Source organism: Notolepis coatsorum, assembly GCF_963971535.1.
Source record: "Notolepis coatsorum genome assembly, chromosome: 2".
In the NCBI taxonomy this organism is placed as follows: domain Eukaryota; kingdom Metazoa; phylum Chordata; class Actinopteri; order Aulopiformes; family Paralepididae; genus Notolepis; species Notolepis coatsorum.
This window is the reverse complement of record NC_140166.1, coordinates 173,603,888-173,629,312: the sequence shown is the minus strand read 5'-3', so window position 1 is coordinate 173,629,312 and position 25,425 is coordinate 173,603,888. Positions and strand designations below refer to the sequence as shown.

The 25,425-nt window shown below is 41.6% G+C and overlaps 1 protein-coding gene across 3 annotated transcripts in view; it reads left to right on the top strand.

Moving 5' to 3' along the window:
- tmem131 (transmembrane protein 131) overlaps positions 1-25,425 on the top strand; it is an 86,528-nt gene that overhangs the window by 53,163 nt on the left and 7,940 nt on the right. The window contains exons 28-36 of one of the 3 annotated variants that reach the window (XM_084309238.1): positions 9,003-9,189; positions 16,314-16,499; positions 19,194-19,349; positions 19,960-20,426; positions 20,906-21,090; positions 21,573-21,703; positions 21,791-21,909; positions 23,235-23,393; positions 23,920-24,058. In XM_084309238.1, coding sequence (XP_084165364.1) covers positions 9,003-9,189; positions 16,314-16,499; positions 19,194-19,349; positions 19,960-20,426; positions 20,906-21,090; positions 21,573-21,703; positions 21,791-21,909; positions 23,235-23,393; positions 23,920-24,058 — 1,729 coding nt within the window. Of the gene's footprint in view, positions 1-9,002; positions 9,190-16,313; positions 16,500-19,193; positions 19,350-19,959; positions 20,427-20,878; positions 21,091-21,572; positions 21,704-21,790; positions 21,910-23,234; positions 23,394-23,919; positions 24,059-25,425 lie in introns of all 3 variants that reach the window. The other 2 variants (XM_084309237.1, XM_084309236.1) reach the window with 2 other exon arrangements.

The window sequence follows — 25,425 nt, the reverse complement described above, 5'->3', positions numbered from 1 at the left end:
ATGCACAGACGACTCGTTCGCGACAGTGTTAGCTGAAATTCTAGGTTCAGATCCCCTCCCTACAACGCCGACAGTGGACCAACGCTACAGAATCGGCACCCGAGACTACAGCAGCAACAAAGCGAGGGTGATCATTGCTAGCCTGCGTAAAACTGAAATAAGAGACACGATCATCAGGGATGCACGTAAGAAGTGGGGAAAACTGATATACAAAGGGAAACGAGTGTCGTTCTACGAAGATATGTGCAGGGAGGCTACAGATGAAGCCAGGATTAGTCCTGGAACCACTGTTTGGGCACCGTTTGGCCATCGTTAACGGTAACAATGACCAGCAGGGGCGCTCTCATACAGCTGGTGACAACGGCCCAACGCGCCGGCTTTTTGTTCATTCATTGGAGGAGCTCCCGCATTCAGTTATAGGATGCTAGCTACAACGTCCTACAGTACTGTATGTCTACAGACTGTATGAATTAATGTTGCTGAATTAAAGAATGAATAAGTTAAACGTGTCAATTCAGCAGTCAAAAGTGTACTGTATAAATCTAACTTCATTAGACGGCTGACGTACGGCTCTCTTGTCCATTAATGGATATATAATGGATATATTTTGTCTGGCACCGTGGTGTAATGGTTTGTGCTCATTCCTCAAGCGGACGACCCGGGTTTGAATCCCCGCGTTTCTAATATATATATATTTTTTGCGATGTAAATGCTTCAATCTGGTGCACTTTGAGAGCTATATAAAGAATGACATCCTCAAGGCATGTAGATTTATAATATTTTAACTTAAAACTAGGCTACTTTTGCGTATACAGTCATTAATATTATATTCCAAATAAAATAAGCCCCTCGATACAATCAGAGAGCGTCCGCCAGAAATGAAATGCGGCTACTGAAAGTATAGACGTCAGTCAGTGGCCAATCAGAGAGCGTCCGCCAGAAATGCGGCTACGGAAAGTATAGACGCAGCACGGAGTATCAAGGTTAAAATATTATAAATCTACATGCCTTGAGGATGTCATTCTTTATATAGCTCTCAAAGTGCACCAGATTGAAGCATTTACATCGCAAAAAAAAAAATATTAGAAACACAGGGATTCAAACCCGGGTCGTCCGCTTGGTCTCTGACAAGAACAAGTTACAGGTTGAAAAAACCCTCAGCTCGGAACTAGGCAGAATCTGCATATGGCTCGCTGATAACAAACTATCATTACACATGGGCAAAACAGAGTCCATTCTCTTCGGTTCAAATAACAAACTCAGCAAGACCGACGGCTTCTCAGTTACAGTGGGTGACAATATTGTCACAAGGAAAGATGAAATTACCTACCTGGGTTCCATCCTAGAGGCTAATCTCTCCTGTGACAAAATGGCATCCAATGTAATAAAAAAAGTCAACCAACGAACTCGATTCTTGTACCGGATCTCCTCTCTGGTAAACAAGAACACCCTGAAGACTCTGGCAGGAGCACTCATTCAGGGGTACTACGACTATGCTTGCACCTCATGGTACCAAAGCACCTCAAAGGCGCTAAAAACAAAATTACAAACATCTCAAAACAAACTGGTCAGACTACTGCTTGACCTTACTCCTAGAACCCACCTCACCCCTGCCCACTTTGACAACCTAGGATGGCTTAGAGTAGACGACAGAGTACAACAACTTGCAATGGGCCTGGTCTACAAGATACACTACACGACCAAGGTACCCATGTACATGTCAAAATACTTCCCAAAGGTCAGTGAATACCACGATCACAACACCAGAGGGAGCTCCACAAATCATGTTAAACCCAGATTCGGCTCAAATAAGGGACTAAACACGTTTCGCAATTATGCCACATCAATGTGGAACGCCCTACCCAAAGCTGTAAAGGAATGTGGATCACTACCCACTTTCAAAACCTCTCTCAAGGGACACCTACGGGAGACTGCAATTCAACACTGGCCCCTGTAAATATCCTAACCCAACCCCCTCCAATGTACAGTCATTTACCTAGTATGGTTTTGTCAATAGTTCAATGTACAATTGTGTTTGTTTGTACAGTGTCTCCTCCCCCCCCCCCCTCAATGTACAGTGTTATTTGTTTATACAGTGTGCCCCCCGGCCCCCCCCCCCCCCCCCAACCACCAATGTAAATTACCCAGTATGGTTGTCAATATCCCAATGTACCCAACCCCCCCCACCCAACCTCCTCCAATGTACAGTTTCTACGTCAAATGTATATACTCCCTTTTCTTGACTCCTTCTGTATCACAAACAGTACTGTATTTGCAAATCTGGTATGTCATAAATGTATAGATGTAGCAGTACTGACTATCTGTATGTCATGTATGTCATATATGTCTATATGAATTGAAAATGGGGGACCCTGATGGAAACAAGACAAACGTCTTTCTCAGGTCTGCATCCCCTTAACAATTGTATGTATTGAGCCGTACTGTATTGTACCCATTCTGCAATCTGTTAAATAAAGTTTTCATTCATTCATTCATTCAGGAATGAGCACAAACCATTACACCACGGTGCCAGACAAAATATATCCATTATATATCCATTAATGGACAAGAGACCCGTGTTTCTAATTTTATTCAGCAACATTGCGTGTTTACACAACCGCTTTACTGCTTTACCGCTTTCTTCTGATGACATTAATGGACGTACGTCGGCTTGTTGTTTTGTTCCAGGTAACCATAGTTAAATTCCATTCCTGCATAAACGCGGATCATTGTTCAGCATTCCTAAGCAATTAGCCGTCATTATAATTTAAAGGTTTAGAACGCCTATTCACATATACGCCTGTAGACATGTGGTATGGTATTTATTTTAGACAACAAAACATACAGATCGTTACATACAGTACAGTACTGTAGGACGTTGTAGCGTCCGTCTAATGACTTTGCGCCTCCTGGCGGCATAAAACAGAACAGCAGCCTGGGTTCCTAATTAATTCCAATGACGTGATATCACCATGCGCGCGTCGCGGCAAAGCGTCCATGAAAACTAAAGGCTTCATCTGTATAACTCTACGAGCCCGTTATAAGGAGGTGATGCATCAGCTCTATGAGAAAAATCTCCGTCCTATCCTACGTTATCCAGCGAATCTTTCCATTGTGGAGGAAAATGGAAAAAGGTTCGGGCTCCGTTCGCCTGAAGTGGCCGAAGAATACATGAAGAAAATACAACGTGGATGACAAGTTTTTTTTCTTTTTTTTTTTTTTTTTTTTTTTATATCTATGTTGGATAACTTTGCTATGGCTCGGACATCAAAAACGGCATCAAACAAGCTTTTAACAACATTGAGGTACAAATAGTTTAATACGAAACGCTAGACACTATATTTATAGATTTATGTTTTTGTGCAGGTCATGATCTGATGTTGACATTTTGGAACATTCTGGATTTTTTCGAACGCTCTGTGTCATATTGGAATATACTGGAATACACTGGAATGATATAACTCTATGGCAGGAAGAATGCCCTGGAACATAAACATTAGTTTTCCACAGGTCATGATCGGTGGCTAACTTTCTGGAATACACTGGACTTTTTCAGTGAAGGCCCTGGAACAATAACATCGGTATGTGACCTGCACATGAACCAGATATGGAAGATCAATAAACCTTCTTAATGGATTAATACCCACCCTTGTCGGGGGACGAACTGCATACAAGGATTTAAAAACCTCTTTTTCATCTAGATGCGTAAGCTTGGCAAAGTTATTTTAAAATTTAAGCAATTGTTCCCTAATTTTTGGGATTTCTATAATTTAGTTCTAAACATCTTTCTTTCTTTTTCTCTGTTTTCTGAAATGTTCCAACCTATACATGTTAGTAGAAGGTTCAAATGAGTATACTAATTGAGGCATATTTTTCATTTTATTTTATTACATTAACGGAAGAGTGGCTAGGCCACGGGTGACATTCTATTAAATTAGAATTAAAAGTTTTAGATCCTATGGCAATTTGCATAGGAAAGTTAAGGATAAATGGCTCATTCTGGGCTAACCGGTGGTGTAAGGGAGGGTGGAGTTGTACGCGAAGGGGGTGTCAAAGGAACACGGGTACCTTGTACGGCTCTTTGAGGGAGGGGGGTTTAGGGGATTATATGTATATATGTATGTTTTTAAACTCGGCTCTCAACAGGACCTCAATAATTGGATATATATCCATTGTGAATTCGTACTCCAGACGCATTACTAACGAGTACACAACAACCTGCATAGATTATGGCTAGTTTGAATATAATGATTTGGAATACTGGGGGAATAAATAAACAACATAAACGCAAAAGCGTGCTCACACTGATGAAAAACAAACAGGTTGATGTGGCTCTTTTAAGCGAAACGCACCTTTTTAGTGGAAAACAAAGTAATGCTAGCGGACAACATATACCATAACATTAGCCACTCTTCCTTTGGAACGAGATCCCGTGGAGTTGCTATAATCCCGGGATGGATAAATCTTATCCCACCATTTCCAATGATCAGAAAAATTCATCTAATGCACTAAAGGATTGGTCTAAAAATACAGGTGTAAATGACCTATGGCGATCACTCAACCCAACGGTCCGAAAGTACTCTTGTCGATCTGCAAGACACAATACATTCTCCAGAATAGATTATGTTTTTGCATCCCCTAGACTATTTGATAACTATGACGTGGAAATGGTACCAGATCACTGCTATTTACTCCTAAAAGGATCATTTGGTATACTGTCATCCCGAGCCCCAAGATGGCGATTTAACTCTATTGCTGGAAAAACAATGAATTCAATACACAATTCAAAGAAGCTCTTGTTGAATTCCTGCTGGAGAATGCGCAATCGGTACAGGACCCCAGAATATTATGGATGTCGGTAAAGGGATTTATCAAGGATTTCACCGGGGTCTTTTCCTCCAAAATACGCAAGAATCGTTGTTCAAAACTGGCAGAGCTGGAAACGCTTTACTCTACGTTATTTTCCTCTTTACAATACAACTACTCGGTTCGATTGGAATCTCAAATTAATGTGTTAAAAAAAGAGATTAACGCCATTTTAAAACAACAATCTGAAGTTCAAATACGTAGCACAAGACAACAGTATTATTTTCATGGTTCTAAACCAAGTCACCTACTAGCTATGCAGATACGAGCCAACGCAAAATGTGCAGATATCCCTACTATTAAGGCCCAGCAAGGACTTGTTACAGACCCTTAAAAAAATTAACGAGACATTCAAAAAGTTTTACTCCAACTTGTACAAATCAGAAATGGCCTTCGATCAAAACAAAATGGACATATATCTTAATCAAATTAACCTTCCTAAACTATCAGAGGATGACGCTAAACAGTTAGAAACACCCATCATACTAGATGAACTTAGGGAGGCTATATCTGAAATGCAAGTGGTAAGGCTCCTGGAAGGGACGGTATCCCACCAGAAATGTACCTCTCATGCTGGGATGTAATTGGACCCCTATTACTTAATATGATTTTATACTCAATCAAGGAGGGGAATTTCCATAAGATCGACAATATTGCACTCATAACAGTCCTCCTTAAAAAAGACAAAGACCCCACCGATTGCGGTAGTTATAGACCTCCTCGGAACCGATATCAAGCTGTATTCCAAGGTATTAGCCATCAGACTTCAAAAGCATATGATGTCTTTAGTTCATCCTGATCAGACTGGCTTCATAAGAGGCAGCTTGATCACGGATAATATAAGACGGTTATTACATGTGCTAGATGCCAGCAAGGATGACACCCCACCTATAGCGATGCTGTCCCTGGATGCGATGAAAGCCTTTGATAGGTTGGAATTGTCTTATTTATGGGCAGTACTAGAAAGGACGGGGTTAGGAAAAGGATTCATTGATATGATAAAAGTATTATACAAAGACCCATCGGCCATGATTACAACAGGTATAATCACCTCCGAAATCTTTCCGGTATCGCGCTCTTCCAGACAGGGTTGCCCTCTTAGTCCCGGACTATTCGCTTTATCATTAGAGCCTTTAGCACAATATATAAGACAATCCCAATCCATAGAACCAATCGTAATTAAGGGCACACAACATCATATTAGTTTATATGCGGACGACGTAATATTGTTCATGCAAAACCCTACCACCTCAATGCCTCATCTTCTCAGGTTGATTGATGACTTTGGCAATCTATCGGTATTTAGGATAAATTGGCCAAAGTCGGCCTTCCTACCACTTAATGCCCCTGCAAAGAATATACTCCTTCCAGAAAAAATACCAATGGTAAAACACTTCACACTTTACAATTACACAAAATTCCAAGATAAGATCAAATACGACTTTGACAGGTGGTCCAAACTTAAAAACTCAGTACAGGCCTGAGTATCAATAGTTAAGATGGATGTTTTACCTAGAATCAACTTCATTAGCTCAATGTTACCGTTACCCCCTCCTGATGGTTACTGGAAAAAATTACACTCCACCGCATATAAATTTATTTGGAATAACAAACCCCCACGAATAAAAAGATCCACCGCACAGAAAAACAAAGCCGACTGAGGTTTAGCATTTCCAGACTTTTACCACTATTTTAAAGCGTACTCTTTAAGACCACTGACGACCTGGTTTGACTCCCAAGCATCTGTATCCTGGAGAAACTTAGAAGAAAATATAGTAGCACCACATAGACTGCAGGACATAGTATACACCATATTATCAATTAAGCAATGCGAATTGAAATTTGGCCCCCTTATTACACATGTGATCCGGATATGGCGTGAAACGCAAAAAAAATATTCTAACCAACATAAATGGCATAGCCATACTCCCCTATTCAATAACAATGCACTCCTTATTGGAAAACGACCTATCGGATACCCCAAATGGGAAAAGCAGGGCATACATACATTGGGAGATGTTTTCAACAAACAGGGTTTTTGTAGCTATCATGATATACATAACAAATTTAACCTCACCAGTTCCACATATTATTTTTACGCACAGTTATTGGAATGTTTGAAGGCTCATGGAGTCCCATTAAGGATACCAATTGAGCACCACAGATATCACAAATTCTTCTATGAAGGAGAGACATCGAGAGGCTTCGTATCTGATTTTTATCATCACTTACTAACGTCTTCGTATGGAATCCTTCCCCTAGACTCAGTCTGGAGGAGGGATATACCAGACTTGGAAATAGATTTTGATTGGCAAGAAGTCTGGGCAAACGTTCGAATTGCGTCACGCAACCCGGACCATCAACAAATTAATCTTAATTATATTCATAGGACATACCTGACTCCTATAAGATTGAACAGAATGGGACTTAGACAAGATTCTCTATGTTCCTTATGTACAAATGGGGATGAGGGTACATTTATGCACATGTATTGGGATTGCCCACCGGTTAAGATATTCTGGGAAGAAGTGACCCAGCAATTATCAGAATTCTTATTTCTGAACATACCTGTACATCCCTCTGTATTGCTGTTGAATGATGTTTTTCAGTTTGCAGCCCCTATACAGCTAAAGAGACTAGTTTTATCCGGTCTCACAGCTGCTAAAAAGCTGATAGCATCACGATGGATTCAACCGGATAAAATGTGCCGGAAGGTATGGGTTCTTACCTATCTCGATGTGATTTATCTAGAGATATCTACAGAAAGAATTGTAGGTGTCAGTGAAACCAACATTGCAATCTGGTTAGAAGTGGTGGAGAGAATAAAAGCTAGCATATGAATTGTAGTGCCTGGTTAGAAACGAATGAAAATGGATGGATTATCCAAGTGGGGGTCCGGGGGGGGGGGGGGGGGGGGGGGAGAGCGAGCAAGAGCATAATGTATGTATTGTATTAGATAGCAAGTATTAGGTATATATCTCGTAAACTACATTTATATTGATTCAAATGGAATGTATAGTCCTGTGCTTTACATTGGATGTTTACTGTTAATGCTTGTGTGTCTAATTTTATGTTATGTTTAAAAAATAATAAAAAAAAGAAAATACAAAAAAAAAAAGAAAAAAAGGTTTGCAGTAAGTTTTGAGGCATTTATTCAAATGAACAAGAACCATAAAACATTCATCTAGACATGTTTGCACAAACACCCTATATAGTATATACTGTTCTCCCTTTGTCACTTGCACACATCATACACATACATGTGCATGCTCACACCCACACACCAGCTCATCATGGATTGTGGGCCAACTGGTGCTGTCAAATCCATTGCTCATCAGGGCTGCCACGCTCATAATATGGGTGTTCAACAGTCGTACTATTTATTGTTCACGTGAATCCATTGATAGGGTATTAATTAGGCTAACTAAAGTAGAAGACAAGGATGAAGAAAGTTGCACGGAAGACGGGTGTGTGTGTGTGGTGTGTGTGCAACGTTAACACTATTGGGCGAACAAGAAAAAGATGAACATGTTCAGTCTATTGTAATGACCTTGCTGTGGTTTTGTATCGGGACACCTGTAGTAAAGGAGAGCGGAGGAGGGGAGAAACAGCCCGGTGCTACGGTTCTCCGCATGTCATCATGCCTTTACAAGCGCCACCGTTTTATTTACCATCTCAATTTGATGATAAAATCGAAATATTCTGAAAGCCATTTGAAATCAGATGAAAACCCATCCCTGCCTTGAATATGAAGCTCTTCTTTCATAATCTCAGCGAGACAGAGCGGGAGGGAGGGAGAGTTCTGAGTAGGACCAGAGTAGACCGACAAGTGTTCGCTGCTGGCTTGTCATCATGTCTTTACAAGCTTAACATTTGTATTCATCATCTGAATCTGGCTAAAAGAGTTTGATATTCTGAAAGCCAAGACTTTGTTTATTTAAAATCAAACAAAACCCCCAAATTATGAAAAATCTATATGTTGACATAAATCTAGAAATGTGTCGCGACATCCGACTGATTTTGATAGAGCATGTCGCATAATTAATATAATAATATTTTTTCTATGTTCATATATATCATATATATATTATTATCCCCAGCCCATCACCCCCACCTTTCCTTTCTGACCTTTTCAGAGACGAAGGCCAAGGAGCCGAGCTTCACCCTCAGGAGAACGTTCAGAGTGGAAAACACAGGCTTGCTCCCGATCTACATCAGATCAGCCGAAATCAATGGACAAGCCTGCGAAGGATACGGATTCAAAGTTCTCAATTGTCAAGAATTTGCACTTAAACCAAACACGTCGAAAGACCTCATCATACTGTAAGTGAAGCGAAACTGCCGCACATAATTCATTCATGGTTTCAGTACGAGGTCGGCATTCAAATGTGGTTGTTTCATCAAACCTCAAGTCACTAAGCAATGAGCGTCACGTGTGTGTGTGTGTGTGTGTGTGTGTGTGTGTGTTTTTTGTTTGTGGCCTGAAAGCTCTAATAATACTAGTCTTCAGAAAGAGGATGAACTAGCTCTCAATTTGTAGCCTCACTGCCCTCAGTTCGCATTTCCTTGTCATCCTTACAAGGAAAATCCACCCTAAAACATAATGAACATGTTCAGTTTACATGATGGACAGGGTTCTTGAAGTGCTTGATTTTTGTCCCAAAAAAGTCCAGGCCTGGAATTCCTTGAAAAGCAATCTTTTTGAACAAGGTCCTTGAAAAGACCTTGAAATTCAAATCAACCATTCACATTGAAAGTTTTGTTCATCCATGATAAAATAGTTCTGAATCAAGAAATATATATTTTTTTATCAAAAGTGTAACTAATTGTCGGAAATTGGTTTTAAGCCATAAATATTGGATCCGATTTTCTTTTCAATAAAAAACAGCATTTAAAAGTGAATTGTATCCTTTTAAATGCCCTTTTAACTCATTGACCGCCACGCTGTTTTCCCATCTCTACTCGATGGCACCCGCGTTATTGACCATTTTACCGATGTTTGCGGACCCATCGTGTGTTCTGTATTATAGCTATGGAGACAATAGTAGGCTCATTTGACAGGCATTGTTCATAGTCCAACACTGACTAACCAGTTCATTTTTACATACTTTAGTGTGTGCGCTATTCCATGCTAAACATCGCCCCTTTCCAAAATAATCCAGTATTTTTTCCTAGATCGTGAGATATGACTCATTATATGCATTATGCCCAAATCGTTCGGGTTGCTCGCCTGAAACTCTAAATACTTCCAAATCAAAGGTATACCATATACATGTCTATTCACAAAATCATCAAGGGGGGGGGGGGGTCGTTTTACCTCGAAACTGCGATCGTTACCAAAAGCATGTTTTAGGTCAGGTAAAATACGACACTGTGATCGGTACAAAAGCATGTTTTAGGTTCAAAGAATACCAGCATACCTAAAATAGACCTTACCTCAGTCAGAAGGTACTCCAAAATGAATAAATCCCAGTCGTCCATAGCTGTCAACATTGGGATTTGAAAAAAATGGATATTAGTCTCCTCCCCCTTGTATGTATATTATATATATATATCGTCTCCACTGTGCAGACGTGGAATCGTGAGGCCATAGATTTAGAATAGTAACTGAGTTACCATATAATATACAATACTATGCAGTGTACTAATGTACAATACTATATAGTGCAAAGCAGAAATGGGATGAGGTACAATTTAGGTACAATTTACAGTAAGGTGTACGAGTTGTAGTGCAATCCTTCATCAATAAATATAAAGTGTGGGGAGTGGGTGCTACAGTGTGTTTGTTTAAAGTGAGTGTGTGCTATAAAGTGTGGGGAGTGGGTGCTACAGTGTGTTTGTTTAAGTGAGTGTGTGCGTGTGGATGTGTGTGCTATGTGCGTTTGATGGTTGTTGTTGTGTAGTGTTCATGTCAAGTCCTCGGATATGTAGGCTCCGAGGTACTTAAAGCTGTTGACTCTCTCAACCGGTGCCCCGTCGATGCTGAGGGGGCTGTAGTCCTTGACCCCCGACCTCCTGAAGTCCACAATCATCTCTTTTGTTTTGCTGACGTTCAGGGAGAGGCTGTTTTCCTGGCACCATCCCGCCAGGACCTTGACCTCTTCCAGGTAGGCCCTCTCGTCGTTGGCAGAGATCAGGCCCACCACCACTGTGTCGTCAGCAAATTTGATGATTGTGTTGCTACTCCGCTGAGCCACACAGTCGCGTGTGTACAGGGAGTAGAGGAGGGGACTCAGAACACAGCCCTGGGGGGCCCCTATGTTGAGGGTGATGGATGAGGAGGTGCAGTTGCCTGCTCTCACCACCTGGGGTCTGCCTGTTAGGAAGTCCAAGACCCACTGGCAGAGGTCATAGTTCAAGCCCAGGTCCCTGAGCTTGGCTATGAGTTTGGAGGGGACTATGGTATTGAATGCCGAGCTGTAGTCGATGAATAGCATTCTCACATAGTTCCCCTTCCTCTTGTCCAGGTGTGATGCTGCTGTGTGCAGCACATGGGCTATGGCGTCCTCCGTGGACCTGTTGGGGCGGTATGCAAATAGCAGGGGGTCCATGTTGATGGGGAGGGAGGAGCAGATGTAGCCCTTTACTAGCTTCTCAAAGCACTTCATGGCTATGGAGCGAGGTGAGAGCTACAGGGCGGTAGTCGTTGAGGCAAGCAGGCTTGGATTTTTTGGGTACAGGGATAATAGTGGACTTCTTCAGGCAGGTGGGGATGACAGCTTGTTCTAAGGACAGGTTAAATATGTCAGTGAATACTGGGGCCAGTTGGTCGGCACAGACTTTTAGGACGCGGCCGGGGATGCCACTAACTGTTAATGTTAGAAATGTTAATTTCCATTATTTCCACCATGTGCAACATTTCCTAAGAACAGCAATAGCTATCTATCTAGGTCGTCCTCGGACGGGCCCTCCATCGGTGCTTCCAGTCATCCCGATCCTCCATGCATCTGGCTAGCTCGCCGGTGCATTCTGTTCCCGCATCTCTCCTGAGTACGTCCACGTAGGTTAATGTGGGACGTCCTCGTGATCGATGCCCGTGTGTTGGTTCCCACAGCACAAGTTTGCTGGTTGGCATCTCATGATGTCTCTGGCAGTGACCTGCCAGCCTCATTCTCCTGACTGCTACTTTCTCGCTCACCCTTAGCACCCCCCCCCATACAAGTTTGCATTAGTGACATGCTCATCCCTGTTGATGTTGAGCACCACACGCATCATTCTGGTGTAGCACCCATCCAAGGACTTCTGCAGGGTGGGCTTCAAGGTCCAGCATTCACTGCCATACAAAAGGACAGACTCAACTGTTGCATGAAAGAAGTTGAGCTTGATTTGACGGGGGAGGTTGGATTTCCACACACTGGTCATGCCGTTCAGAGCCCTCCACGCAAGCGCCTTCCTCACTTTAAGGTCTTACTCGGACGAGTTGACCCACGAGCCCAGGTATTTGAAATCACCGACTTCCTTTAGAGCAGAGCCTCCTGTTGTCCTTAGAGGTGGATGATCCGGGAGGATGTTATACATGTTATACAATAGCACATGTTATACACTAGAAATGTCCATTCTATCAACTCCAAATCTGTGCTATGAGCTCAATTCTCCCGGTGCATGCAGAAGTATAATTGCTGTCTTGTTTTGGATGAATGAGTAGAAATGAAAAACGGAAATCTTCTTTTATTAAAGTAGTTTTGACATGTGATATAGATAAAGATATTGTTTCATTGTGTATTGATAACTTTACATTTGCTCTTCATTACTTCATGGGTCTAATACAGCAATGGATTATGGGTAAATGCAACGTTAAAGCAGTGCCAATGTAAGACTGACTTTACATTAAACGAATGACAATAATATAGTATAAAGTAGGGTATTATTTGGACTAAAGAATGGTGTTGTCTCACCCTACTCGCATGTTGTTGGGCACCATACATTATACACTGAGAAACCACGGCCGAGAGTGAGCTCTCCGGGAACAACCCCACTTTGCCGGTATTGCTTCTCAGCCTTTTTTAGGTAGGTAGTTTTAGAATCGAATGCATTTTGCGCTAAACCCCTCCTTTATCCAGTCACTGGTCTTCTTCTTCTTCGGGTCGCAACCGTCTTCCGGTCTGACTTCCTGTGCTAACGTTATAATCTACACTCCTGCCACCTGTCGTCACAGAGGGGAATTGCAGCCATTTTGTAAAATTTTTTAAATAATAAAAAAAAACAGGAAAAATACGGGAACGGGATGACGGTGGGAATACGGGACAATCCTGGGAAAACCGGGATGGTTGACAGGTATGCAGTCGTCCCATGGCGATCGCAATTACCGTAAATCCTCTAATAGTGGAGGGTACTCGAATAAAGGACGGGCCTCTTATAATGGCCGAGGGTTTGATGCATGCAGACAAATAAAGGCCGGTCTCAAATATAAGGTAGCAAAAAAAAGTATTTTTGTTATTTTCGTGCCGTGATATAGAATGAGAAACTCTTGCCAATGCAAATCAAGTGCTGCCTCTCGCTACACTGACTACCGTACATTAACGTTTCCCTCTGGGTGGCGTTAGCTTTAGCGCTAGCCGCTAGCTAACGTTGTCATAATATCTAGATCTGTGGTGTCAGCTGGATGACGTTGACTTCGTTTGCAAACGTTAACGTTCGCTATCTATAGGCTTGTTCGAGATGGGATAGGCGGACGCAGATCTGCGCAGGTTTTACTACGGCCTCGCCAAACGCGTTGCATGACGGTTAGAATGTTGTCCGACTTGCTCTGAAAATCTGACGAGGCGAGGCGTGGAACTCCCGCGGGAGCGAGCCACAAGCAGCCTTCAGAGCGAGGCGCCACAGTACCTCTCACTTGGCTGCTCCCGGCTGGGAAGCGACTTGCTATGGTCGGGCAAAGCGCTTATTCGCTCAGAAAAGTTGTCAGTCACCAGCCACGTGACAGCCAGGGAGTTATGAGACGTTTGATTGATTGATTGATTGATTGAAAACTTTATTATGTTATGCGTTATCATCATATCATCATGATAAACTTCAAGCTGTCAGACACACACACACACATACACACGTGTCGTTTGTTTTGCCTCAATACTGTATATATAATTCTGTTTTGCCTCAATATACACAGTATACATATATATATTGATGCAAAACAGAATTATTCAGCAGTGTGTTGTGTGTGCGTGCGGCCAGGAGCGTGCAACAAGATGGTATACATTATGGTATATGAATAGTATATTCCACTATAGCAGTATATGGTGTGCTGTACATTTGAATCTGATCTAATTTTGCCATCGCATTATAATGAGCTGGACAGGTGTGTAATGTGTGTGTGGTGACGTGAAAGCGTATCTGCCATGCGAGACTAGGCGAGAGGCTCTCGTGAAATCGGCAGTGTCCGCCTTTTTAACTCCTCCCCCGGCTTCACTCGGCTACTCTCGTCTACTAGTCGAGGCAAACCGAAATCCATCTCGAACAAGCCTTATATGGCGTTGGCAGGCGAGGCTGGCGTTGTCCAGTTGACGCATTACAGATCATGATGCTATGATAGCGTTAGCTAAAGCTATTGCCTGCATGTCATCAACTCGATTCGACTGAGGAAGTCGAGAAGGTAGGGTACCACACGCTAAATCGTCCCCGGACCCCGCAACCTATAGACCGTTCCAACTTCAGTGTGTGAATTACGTTAATCCCACAATTACTCAACTGCACTCAATATTTAAATACCAATGCTAGTCTAAATAAATGTAGACAGACAATGTACGTATTAGAAAAAAATAATAATAATAATAATGATGCAATAAAATCTGAAAATGAAGGGATTATGTCCATGAGTGTCATTTTTAGAAATTAAGGCCTGCCTCTTATATAAGCCTCTCTCTAATAAAGGCCTGGTGCTCTTTACAGCTGAGGTAAATAGAAGACCCGTCCTATATTTGAGGATTTATGGTGTTAGGGGTGGGAATCGCCAGAGATCTCGCGATACGATACTATCGCGATACTATCACGATATATATATATTTTTTTTTGTGTTTTATTTTTTTATTATTTTTTAAACAAACATATAAACAAACATGACAACACACGATAAGATATACAAGCATTATTAACAGTGCAGGATATACCCCCAATACCTGCTATCTAATACCCTACACACATATGCTCTAGCTCGTACCCCCCCCCCCCTCCCGGACCCCCCATTGGATAATCCATCCATTATCCCACGCTCCTAACCAGACACTACCATTATATGCTAGCTTTTATTATCTCCACCACTTCTAACCACATTTTCATTTTTGATTCATTGAGACCCAAAATTCTTGCTGTAGATATTTCTTGATAAATCACATCGAGATATGTAATAATCCAGACCTTTCGGCAAATTTTTTCCGGTTGGAACCATCGTGATGCTATCAGCTTTTTAGCCACTGTGATACCCGATAAAACCAATCTCTTTAGCTGTGGATGTACTGCATTCTCAAAAACATCATTCAGCAGTAATACAGAGGGGTGTACAGGTATATTCAGAGTTAAGAGATTTGATATATATTTTTTTTATCAAAATGTACTGCAAAGTAAAACTGTCAACATGTTTTATCTACTAAAATAAAGTTCAGTCTGTTCATCTCACTTCAATAATTTTTATTGCAGAACATGGTATTTTCTCAAGCAGACAGATGTAAACACTAATCTGTGTTGCATGTATCTGACAAACTGAACTGTTTGTATTAGTCATATTCCAACTTAACTGAATGCACATGTATGTGTGTGGACTACTGTACTATTACAGGTATTGAAATTAACAATGCAACTTCCTTATAATATATTTATTTTTTAATTTTTTTAATTAATAATTAAATATCGATACTTGGGGTCCCTGTATCGATACAGTATCGCCACGCAAAGTATCGCGATACTACTACGTATCGATTTTTCCCCCACCCCTAGTACTTGTGTATATTGGGCATGGCTATCATACGGGAAAGAATAGGTCTGAGGCACAAAATCTCCGACCGATTGCTATGTCCTGATCCACTCCGAGGCGTAAGCAGCCGGAGGTAACTCAGTCCTGGAAGACAACTGATATCCCCAGTGCAAAAGGTAGGCGATACTGCCACCTGGCGGGATTCCATCGTCATTGCGATTCCAATGTAGGCAGCTGTGCCAGGGAGACACAGGCAGCTCAGAGCAAGTGTTTAGAACAGGGATCAAAGGAAAAAGATCAAAAGTATACTCGTTTTTGGCGCCCAATGAGTTAAAATGGAAAATAGTGCTTAGAAAAGTACTTGAAAGTCCTTGAATTTCATTTTGCAATGTCTGGGAACCCTGTGAACATGTTCAGTTTACATGATGGAGCTTCGAGGTCTCGTTACATGAATCTCATAATTTAAGTATCCTGAACTAACAGTAATGGACATCATGGTGTGTGTGCATGTTGAACATACTCACCGCGTTTCCCTGTCACGTAGGTTTACACCCGACTTCACCTCGTCTCGAGTGATCAGGGAGCTGAGGCTGGTGACCTGCGGAGGCTCTGAGTTTGTGTTTGTCCTCAACGCCTCCCTGCCCTACCACATGTTGGCAGCATGTGCAGAGAGTCTGCCAAGACCCAGCTGGGAGCTGGAGCTCTACATCATAGTCGCCCTCATAATGAGGTTGGTAATTGGTATCCCCCCCCCCCCCCCCCATTGCAGTTACAATGAATACCAGCAGCATGTGCAACAGCGATGTTTTAAAGTTTTGATTCAGTTCTCTCACTTTGGATGTCAAACGATAACGGTTACCCTAAACCTTTTAACTTCTTAGGATACTTTCCACGGAATGTTTGTGTAGTTCTCCTTCCAACATGGCTGCGTGTAATAGCAAACATTGTTTGGTACATGGCAATGGAATGACAATGGTTGCTATGTGTTGATACTAGTGCTGTCAGGCGATTAAAAAAGGTAATCTAATTAATTACAGGATTTGTAATTAATTAATCGAATTAATCGCATTTTAATCTCATAACCATTTTATGCCTGATATTCTATATTCTATAATCATATTTCAAATTGCATGTGTCCGGATGGCAGAATTCAGTACTTGTAGGAGCCAAAGCTATATTATTTAGGTTAGTGTAACATTTGTGATGATGTCATAGCCGAACATTCTAGAACATCAAACAATCTAGAACATTTGTGGTGATGTCATAGCCGAACATTCTAGAACATCAAACATTCTAGAACATTTGTGGTGATGTCATGACCGAACCTTCTAGAACATTTGTGTATATATATTCAGCAATTCTCTCAGCCAGGTCAGTGTGCATCTTGAACCCGTGCTGAGCGGTACTGAACAGATAGACTAAACAACATAGATTTTCGGCTTTCCAGTGGAGGAATTTTCATGTGTCGAGTCTGCGGTGATTTTGGAGACTGGGAAAATACAGTTTTCTTACCTTGTAGTAGTGACGTGAATATTTAGGTAAATAGATTTAGGACCACTTCTGTAAAGAAAGACTTCGCTGTGGAAGAGAAATAAACCATTTGGATATCTTTGTTTTACACGGAGCGGCTGTGGACATTATTTTTCTTTATCAACGAACGTACTACTCACAAGTAAGTAATTTTAACCAGTAGAGTGGAACGTCGGCCCTCATAGTACTGTATCTACAAAACCTTCTGTTTAATAATTTTCCATTGATTAATTTGCTGTGTAATTAATTAATCGAATTAACGCGATAAACTGACAGCCCTAGTTGATACATGACAAATTTATTAACAAAAACTTAATAATTTGGTGTCTTATTACGGGATTTTGTCACAGTGGAACAGTAATACCAATACCCAATGGGGGCGGAGGTAGAGAGGTCGTCTGGTAATAAGATGGTTCCCCCTTCGATTCCCGCTCCTCTCGGGCAGCGTGTCGAAGTGTCTTTGAGCAAGACACTTAACCCCTAATTGCTCCCGATGAGCAGGTTGGCACCTTGCATGGTTGCCTCTGCCGTCAGTGTGTGAATGTGTGAGTGAATGGATAAAATGTGAGGAACAAACATTGTCAGCCATGTTGGAAGAAAGAACTACACAAACATACCATGCAAGGCCTCTATTTATTATGTAGCTTATAGCAATAACAATGCTGTTTAGTCTGACAAGTTTATAACCTAAGCACTCATCTGTTACTAATATGCTGCTCTTTCTTTTTAGCCGTCTTTAACAGGCTCTAGTCGGCAAATTGTGTGTGAATTTGAAGTGAAGTGAATATACTGGTATCATATGAAGCTAGAGATCTTGAGGAATCCAAATGTACCAGCCAAGCCATGCTAGCTTATTGGCAAAGGGGGTAGATTTAGCTCCAAAGTTAAGTTATTTTAAGGTAGTTTAAATTTGATGGGAGGAAAATGCCACTGGGCCCCTTGACTTCTCACTTCAAGTTAAGACTCCTCTTTACAGCCAGGTCACATGTAGAATTAAACCGTGTTACATTTAGTTTGTCACACACCAGAGAGCTTTCCTGGAGCATCCTCACGTCTAATGGCTTGGAGCCACAGTACTCATGAAATTGTATTATTAGATGTCAGGTTTAATGAGGCTCTGTTTTAGGTTTAGGTAAAGGCAGGAACCTCTGACCTCTGGATTTTCCCTCTAATTAGAAGTGCATCCAACAACTTAGCAATTGTAGAAATTTTTCTTGACTATATATTGACTTATGCACTAAACTTATGAAATTGTTTCACACAAGAAAAAGAAAAAGCTGTATTTAACTCTATGGAAAGAAACTGGACCTGTCCCCCAAACAAGGGGCGTGGCTTTGAGTACTGTAGTGTGATGTGACGCCGATCAAAACTATTTACTGATATCAGAAGAATGATGAAGAAATTATAGACTTTTTTTCTGATGGTCATCAGAAATATTTCCAAAACTAACATTGAAAAGTACATTTTGGTCCCCCTCTGAAATATGAAATGTGTATATGGACCAAGAAATGAATAAATTGCAACAATAATTTCCCAAATAAAATGGTTAAAACATTTTACACAACAAGATTCTGGTGAACTTATTCAAATACTATATTATTATTATTAATAATACAAATATTACGTAGTATTATATTGAGTGAGAGAGAGTCACGTTTCAAGTCACATAGGCCTAGGCATGTTTAGCCACACAGACCTACAGTATGTGAACTCGAGTCTTAATTCAGATTGCACCCTCAGTTTGTTGCCATTTTGATGGCTGTTAACCCTTTAAACTTTTTAAACTTTAAAATAAAAATGTCCCTTAAGAAAACAAGCCGTACAAATCACTGCATTCATTTTATTTCTCTGTTCTGTTACTGTTATATATTGATATTTAATTTTTCTTCTTCAGCTCCATGTTCCTGCTGGTCATAGCCGCAGCATACCTGGAGGCACAGGGAATATGGGAGCCTTTCAAGAGACGCTTGTCTCTGGAATCCAACTCCAACCTGGAGACTGGGAGAACGTTTGATCTCAGGGAAATAGTACATATTCACAGTGATACAAAGTGAGTCTAATATGGGCGACGATTGATTGATTGATTGATTGAAAACTTTATTAACAGATTGCAGAATGGGTACAATACAGTACAGCTCAATACACACAATTGTTAAGGGGATGCAGACCAGAGAAAGACTTTTGTCTTGTTTACATCAGGGTCCCCCATTTTCAATTAATCAGGACATATGACATATATGACATACATGACATACAGATAGACAGTACTGCTACATCTATACATTTATGACATACCAGATTTGCAAATACAGTACTCTTTGTGATACAAAAAGTGTCCAGAAAAGGGAGTATATACGCATACAGCACTATGGTGCAACACGGCCGACCCGGGTTCTTCCCCGGTCTATCTCCCATTCCTCCTCTCTCTCTCTCTCTCTACCGCCCAGTAGCAAAAATCAATAAAAACATAACTTGTCCGAAAGGACAAGTAACATTTAATATAGCTGGTCGTAGGATGAGGTAGCTAACGTCCCAATAAACAAACCAACAGTAACAAAGATCTTAGAATTTGACATCCGTCAGTATTGCCTAAAAACATCTAATTTGCTGTGGGAAAATCAATATGTACCTTTTTATTGTCACTTTTCTACAACCTTCAGCTTGAACGACTACAGCGACTCGCACCAGAACTCCACTAGAGGACTGTACGGGGGCGGCGCGTCCCGGGTCGGGGGGCGCCAAGGTAACAGCCGCGCCTCGTCCGACCCGGACAGCCAGAGGTCCAGGATGGGCTTCGGACGTTCATCTATGCAAGCCGCCTCCACCCAGCCGGCCAGAGGAAGCACCGGCTTGGGCCAGGACCTCACTCCTCCAGCTGCGTGCCAGCTGACCAATCGCAAGGCTCGTAACTCAAAACAGCAGCAGCAGCAGCAGCAGCAAGGGGTGGCCCTGCTGGAGCTTCAGGGTCCAGGCGTAGCTGGGTCGACGTTGTCTCACAGAGGGCTCTCCGCTGAGGATGCGGACTACGCTAATTTGCTGGGGGCCATGGATAACGACCTTGACCGACCAGAGTCGCCCGGTCTGGAGACTTTACAGGAGCAGACCTCTCAGTCGGCACAAAGCAAAGGTATCCATGTTTATTCTACCTGTGGCGAGTGAAGAGGTGTTAGGGGGTTCTTTTAAAGTAAAGGGCAGAGGGCTCTTTGAAAGAGGTTGAGTCAAGGTGTATCTTCTGTCTGACTGTATCTTAGAAGGTGTATCTTCTGTCTGACGGTATCTTAGGTGTATCTTATGTCTGACTATCTTAGAAGGTGTATCTTCTGTCTGGCGGTATCTTAGAAGGTGTATCTTCTGTCTTGACTATATTAGAAGGTGTATCTTCTGTCTGACGGTATCTTAGAAGGTGTATCTTCTGTCTGACTGTATCTTAGAAGGTGTATCTTCTGTCTGACGGTATCTTAGGTGTATCTTATGTCTGACTATCTTAGAAGGTGTATCTTCTGTCTGGCGGTATCTTAGAAGGTGTATCTTCTGTCTGACTATATTAGAAGGTGTATCTTCTGTCTGACGGTATCTTAGAAGGTGTATCTTCTGTCTCGCCTGCAGTGCTGGAAGCTAAAGGGAAGCTACGGGGTAAAACTAAAGCCCAGAGGAAGAAGGAGGAGAAAGAGAAGAAGGCAAAGGTGAAGACTCAGGGAGACGAGCTGAAAGACGTCCTGGGAGACAACGACGACAGCTCCTCCACCACCACAGAGACCTCCAACCCTGACGTGGAGGCCAGCGTCAAAGAGGTAGACCTGTCCGTACAGTGGTTCTACAACACAGACTGTTGTCATGACTTTACAGAACAGTCATCTTGTACAGTGATTCTACAACACAGACTGTTGTCATGGCTTTACAGAACAGTCATCTTGTACAGTGATTCTACAACACAGACTGTTGTCATGGCTTTACAGAACAGTCATCTTATACAGTGATTCTACAACACAAAGACTGTTGTCATGGCTTTACAGAACAGTTATCTTGTACAGTGATTCTACAACACAGACTGTTGTCATGGCTTTACAGAACAGTTATCTTGTACAGTGATTCTACAACACAGACTGTTGTCATAGCTTTACAGAACAGTCATCTTATACAGTGATTCTACAACACAGACTGTTGTCATGGCTTTACAGAACAGTTATCTTGTACAGTGATTCTACAACACAGACAGTTGTCATGGCTTTACAGAACAGTCATCTTGTACAAACCTGTCCCATTCCTCTGCTAGGAACCGGTGAAGAAGAAAGGAAGGACAGTAGCGACAGAAAAAGGGAAGGAGGAGACGCCAACCTTCCTAATCAACCCCAAAAACAAAAAACAAGGAACCGCAAAGAAGGAGAACCAGGCAGATAAATCCAGGTTTGTTCATTTCACTGCACCAGTGAACACTTTATTTAAATTGTTTTATCGTTTCAATGATGATGGATAAACCCTTTCTGTTCTCAGTTCTCTTGAGCTGCCGTACGTAACACCCCTGGAGAACAAACAACGCAAGAGCTTCACGTCCAAAGCCCTGCACCCCCTCACCAGTGTCCCCAAGACGAGAGCCCTGCAGAAACAGAGATGTGAGTGTCTTCATTTGAGCAGAGTAGTCTTCATTTGCGTTGTTGTGGAATATTTTAAATGAGTCAAACAGTGAAACTGTAGAAATTCAGATGAGTCCAATTTTATCAAAAATAGAACATACCGGTAGTTTATTTCTGTTTCTGTGGCTACAGAAAGAGTATCCCCAGTTTACAATCGGAGACAAATGTGTACACACAAGCTTCTGACCAGAAAGTGAGAAAGAGCTCTGGTCAGACTTACAATAAATACATAATTGACATGACTAACATAAGATGACAAATTAATAACAGATATGAAAACAAGAGATGATTTCCAGAATGTATTGATTTCATAATTTTTTTTTTTTTTTTTTTTTTTCATGCAGTCAGGCCACTGAACTTAGAAGCAGGCCAGGCCAGTATTTCTAGTTGCAGCTGTGTGATAGTTAGATACCCTAGGTGGGGAACAACCAGGAGATCACTGCAACAGAGCGTAACGCAGTCTAAACTCACACAAGTTGGAGAACTATCTCTCTCGCTCACACACAGAAAGAAAAAACTAAAAATCCATCAAAACCAGTGTTGTTGCTAATCATTGACACATGCTAGACTGTAATAATCCCTCCCAGAAAAATCTACTTTGCATTTGATATATTGCAAATATTTCACTTTTTGTGTTTCTTTTACAACATTTATGATGCCATCACACACACTGGTGTATATATATATTTGTACATGGGGTTGGGGGGGTCTATATATATATAGTATACATATATATCACCTGTCCAGCAGATCAGACCTTTATCTTTTTGTATCATCTACTTTACTTTCTTTTATAATTTGTATTACCTTGGGTACAAATAAAAAAATTCCTGCACCAGAATGCAGGAAATTAAGTCTTTGTAACAAAAGAAATCCTGGTGGGGTACCCCCAGACCCCCCGCTTAAAAAGTGGCCTGACTGGGGCTATATTTCACACTATATTTCCTGGCCTGAATGATTTCCCCAGTCTGGCCCTGGTTAAAAGCCTCCAATGCTTATTAGTTTGTGTGCGTTTGAACATTTGCATGTTTCAACCATACATTCATTTTTTTTTATACATTTAAAAAATATATATTATACCACCCCTATAATAGTGGGGGTCGTGGCGCTCTGACACCATTATTTCGGGGGTCGCAGCCTGACATTTTTGGGAACCCCTGTACTAGTTAACTATATTAACTAGTCAAGGCTGTACAGATAATATGTATTGAAACAGAGGTATGAACATAATATTTTCAGCGTGCTCCCATTTCAAAACATGATTCTTGATCTTCGATTCTTCCGACAACGTTGTCTCCTCGCAGCAGTAGTAGCAGGGAAGCAGGAGGATGGGCAGCCCTCTCTGTTGGTGAAGCTGCTCTCCAATGGCTCCGTCCCAGAGCTGGGGAACAGTAGTAGCTCCGAGGGCGAGAAGGACTTCGCTCCTCCAGAGTGGGACCTCCCACTCTCCAAAAGCGGCAACCGTGAGTCAGGGTTATGCATTTATTTTGCTATTGTTGTGATGAATCTTTTTTGATGCTTCTGACTGACTTGGCTGGAGAACTGTTGAAACTGATTGACTACTCAACCCTGCATGAACACACTTTGACTCGCAAGGACTCGCACATCACTTGTTAACTTATTAGCATCTTAAATCATATTTGTATAGGCACATTTATATTTTGGGATAATCCGCTGTTTATTTATACCAGGGTTGATTAAGACTTAGTATGGAATATTGTACAGAGTAGACTTGGTTAGCTATATATATTTGTACATGGGGTTGGGGGGGGTCTATATATAGTATATACATATATATCACCTGTCCAGCAGATCAGACCTTTATCTTTTTGTATCATCTACTTTACTTTCTTTTATAATTTGTATTACCTTGCCTTTGCCTCCCTCGTGTTGCTATGACCGATAGAGATCCATCTTATGTTAACATTGAAACCGCCTGACTGATAAATCTGTCTTGCCCCACTAAGTGCAGACTCTCCTCATCCACAGAAGCAGACAGTCTCCAGCAGATCTCCATTCAGACGATGAACGCAGACCCCTTTCTGAAGAGAGCTTTTTGCTCCCCTCCTCCACCCTCCCCCAGCTTCGTGTCCCGAGGCTCCTACAGCAGCATCCTCAACACTAACAGGTAGGGATGGGTACCGAATCCGGGACTTTTAAGGGTATCGCCCGAATCACGTCGGTACTACCGAGTACTGATTCACGTGAGATCCACCGGTGCCATATTTCGGTAATGACAACAAAAAAAACAAAAAAAAAATTTGTCCGATGTCAACATTTCGTTTACCAGGAAACCTATGAAGTGTGCCACACGTTCACATCGACGCTTACAATACATGCTTACCTAGGATTTGACTTGATTCAACAACAAAGCAGTCTGGGAAATGGCAAGCCGAAAACGGTCGCAAGTGTGGTTACACTTTACAAGATGCTTGCTGCAGACAACGCTTGCTGCAATATTATATATTATATATATATTAACAAATTGTTCTAAATAAATAATAATGATAATAAATAATTAAGTTTGGACGAATTTTTTACAACTGAGGTAGGTACCGGTAGATTAAATTTTTAGAGACTAAAGTACCGAAAAAGTATCCAGTATATACCAGTATCGATTCACAGGTACCCAACCCTACTAACAGGTAAATACTGCATACGTTGTGTAGGACAGGGGTTCCCAAAGTGGGGGTCGCGAGGGGGGGGGGGGGGTCGCCAGATGATTACCAAAAAAAAATATTTATATATATATATTTTTTTATGCAGTCAGGCCACTGAACTTAGAAGCAGGCCAGGCCAGTGTTTCTAGTTGCAGCAGCGCAATAGTTAGATAACCTAGGTGGGGAACAACCAGGAGATCACTGCAACTCACACAAGTTGGAGAACTATCTCTCTATCTCTCTGGCTCTCACACACACACAAAGGGAGCTGCATGTGATTGGTGGAGACGGGACCATTACAAAAAACTTGTTGCGACACATGCTAGCCTGTAATAATCCCCCCCAGAAAAATCTACTTTGCATTTGATATATTGCAAATATATGCCATCACACACACTGGCATTTAAAGGGTTAGAATTATAAAATGAATATGTGGTGTTATGATCAGGGCTGAAGTTGAATAAAAGATTGTATTTTTTTCAATCTGACATTACAAAAAAACAGAAAATCCATCAAAATCAGTGTTGTTGCTAATCATACATATGCTAGCCTGTTTTTTAACAATAATTTTGTGATGCCATCACAAACACTGGCATTTAAAGGGTACAAATAAAAAAAATCCTGCACCAGAATGCAGGAAATGAAGTCTTTGTAACAAAAAATTTCCTGGTGGGGGACCTCCAGACCCCCGTGCTTAAAAAGTGGCCTGACTGGGGCTATATTTTGCACTATATTTCCTGGCCTGAATGATTTCCCCAGTCCGGCCCTGGTTAAAAGCCTCCAATGCTTATTAGTGTGTGTGTGCGTTTGAACGTTTGCATGTTTCAACCATACA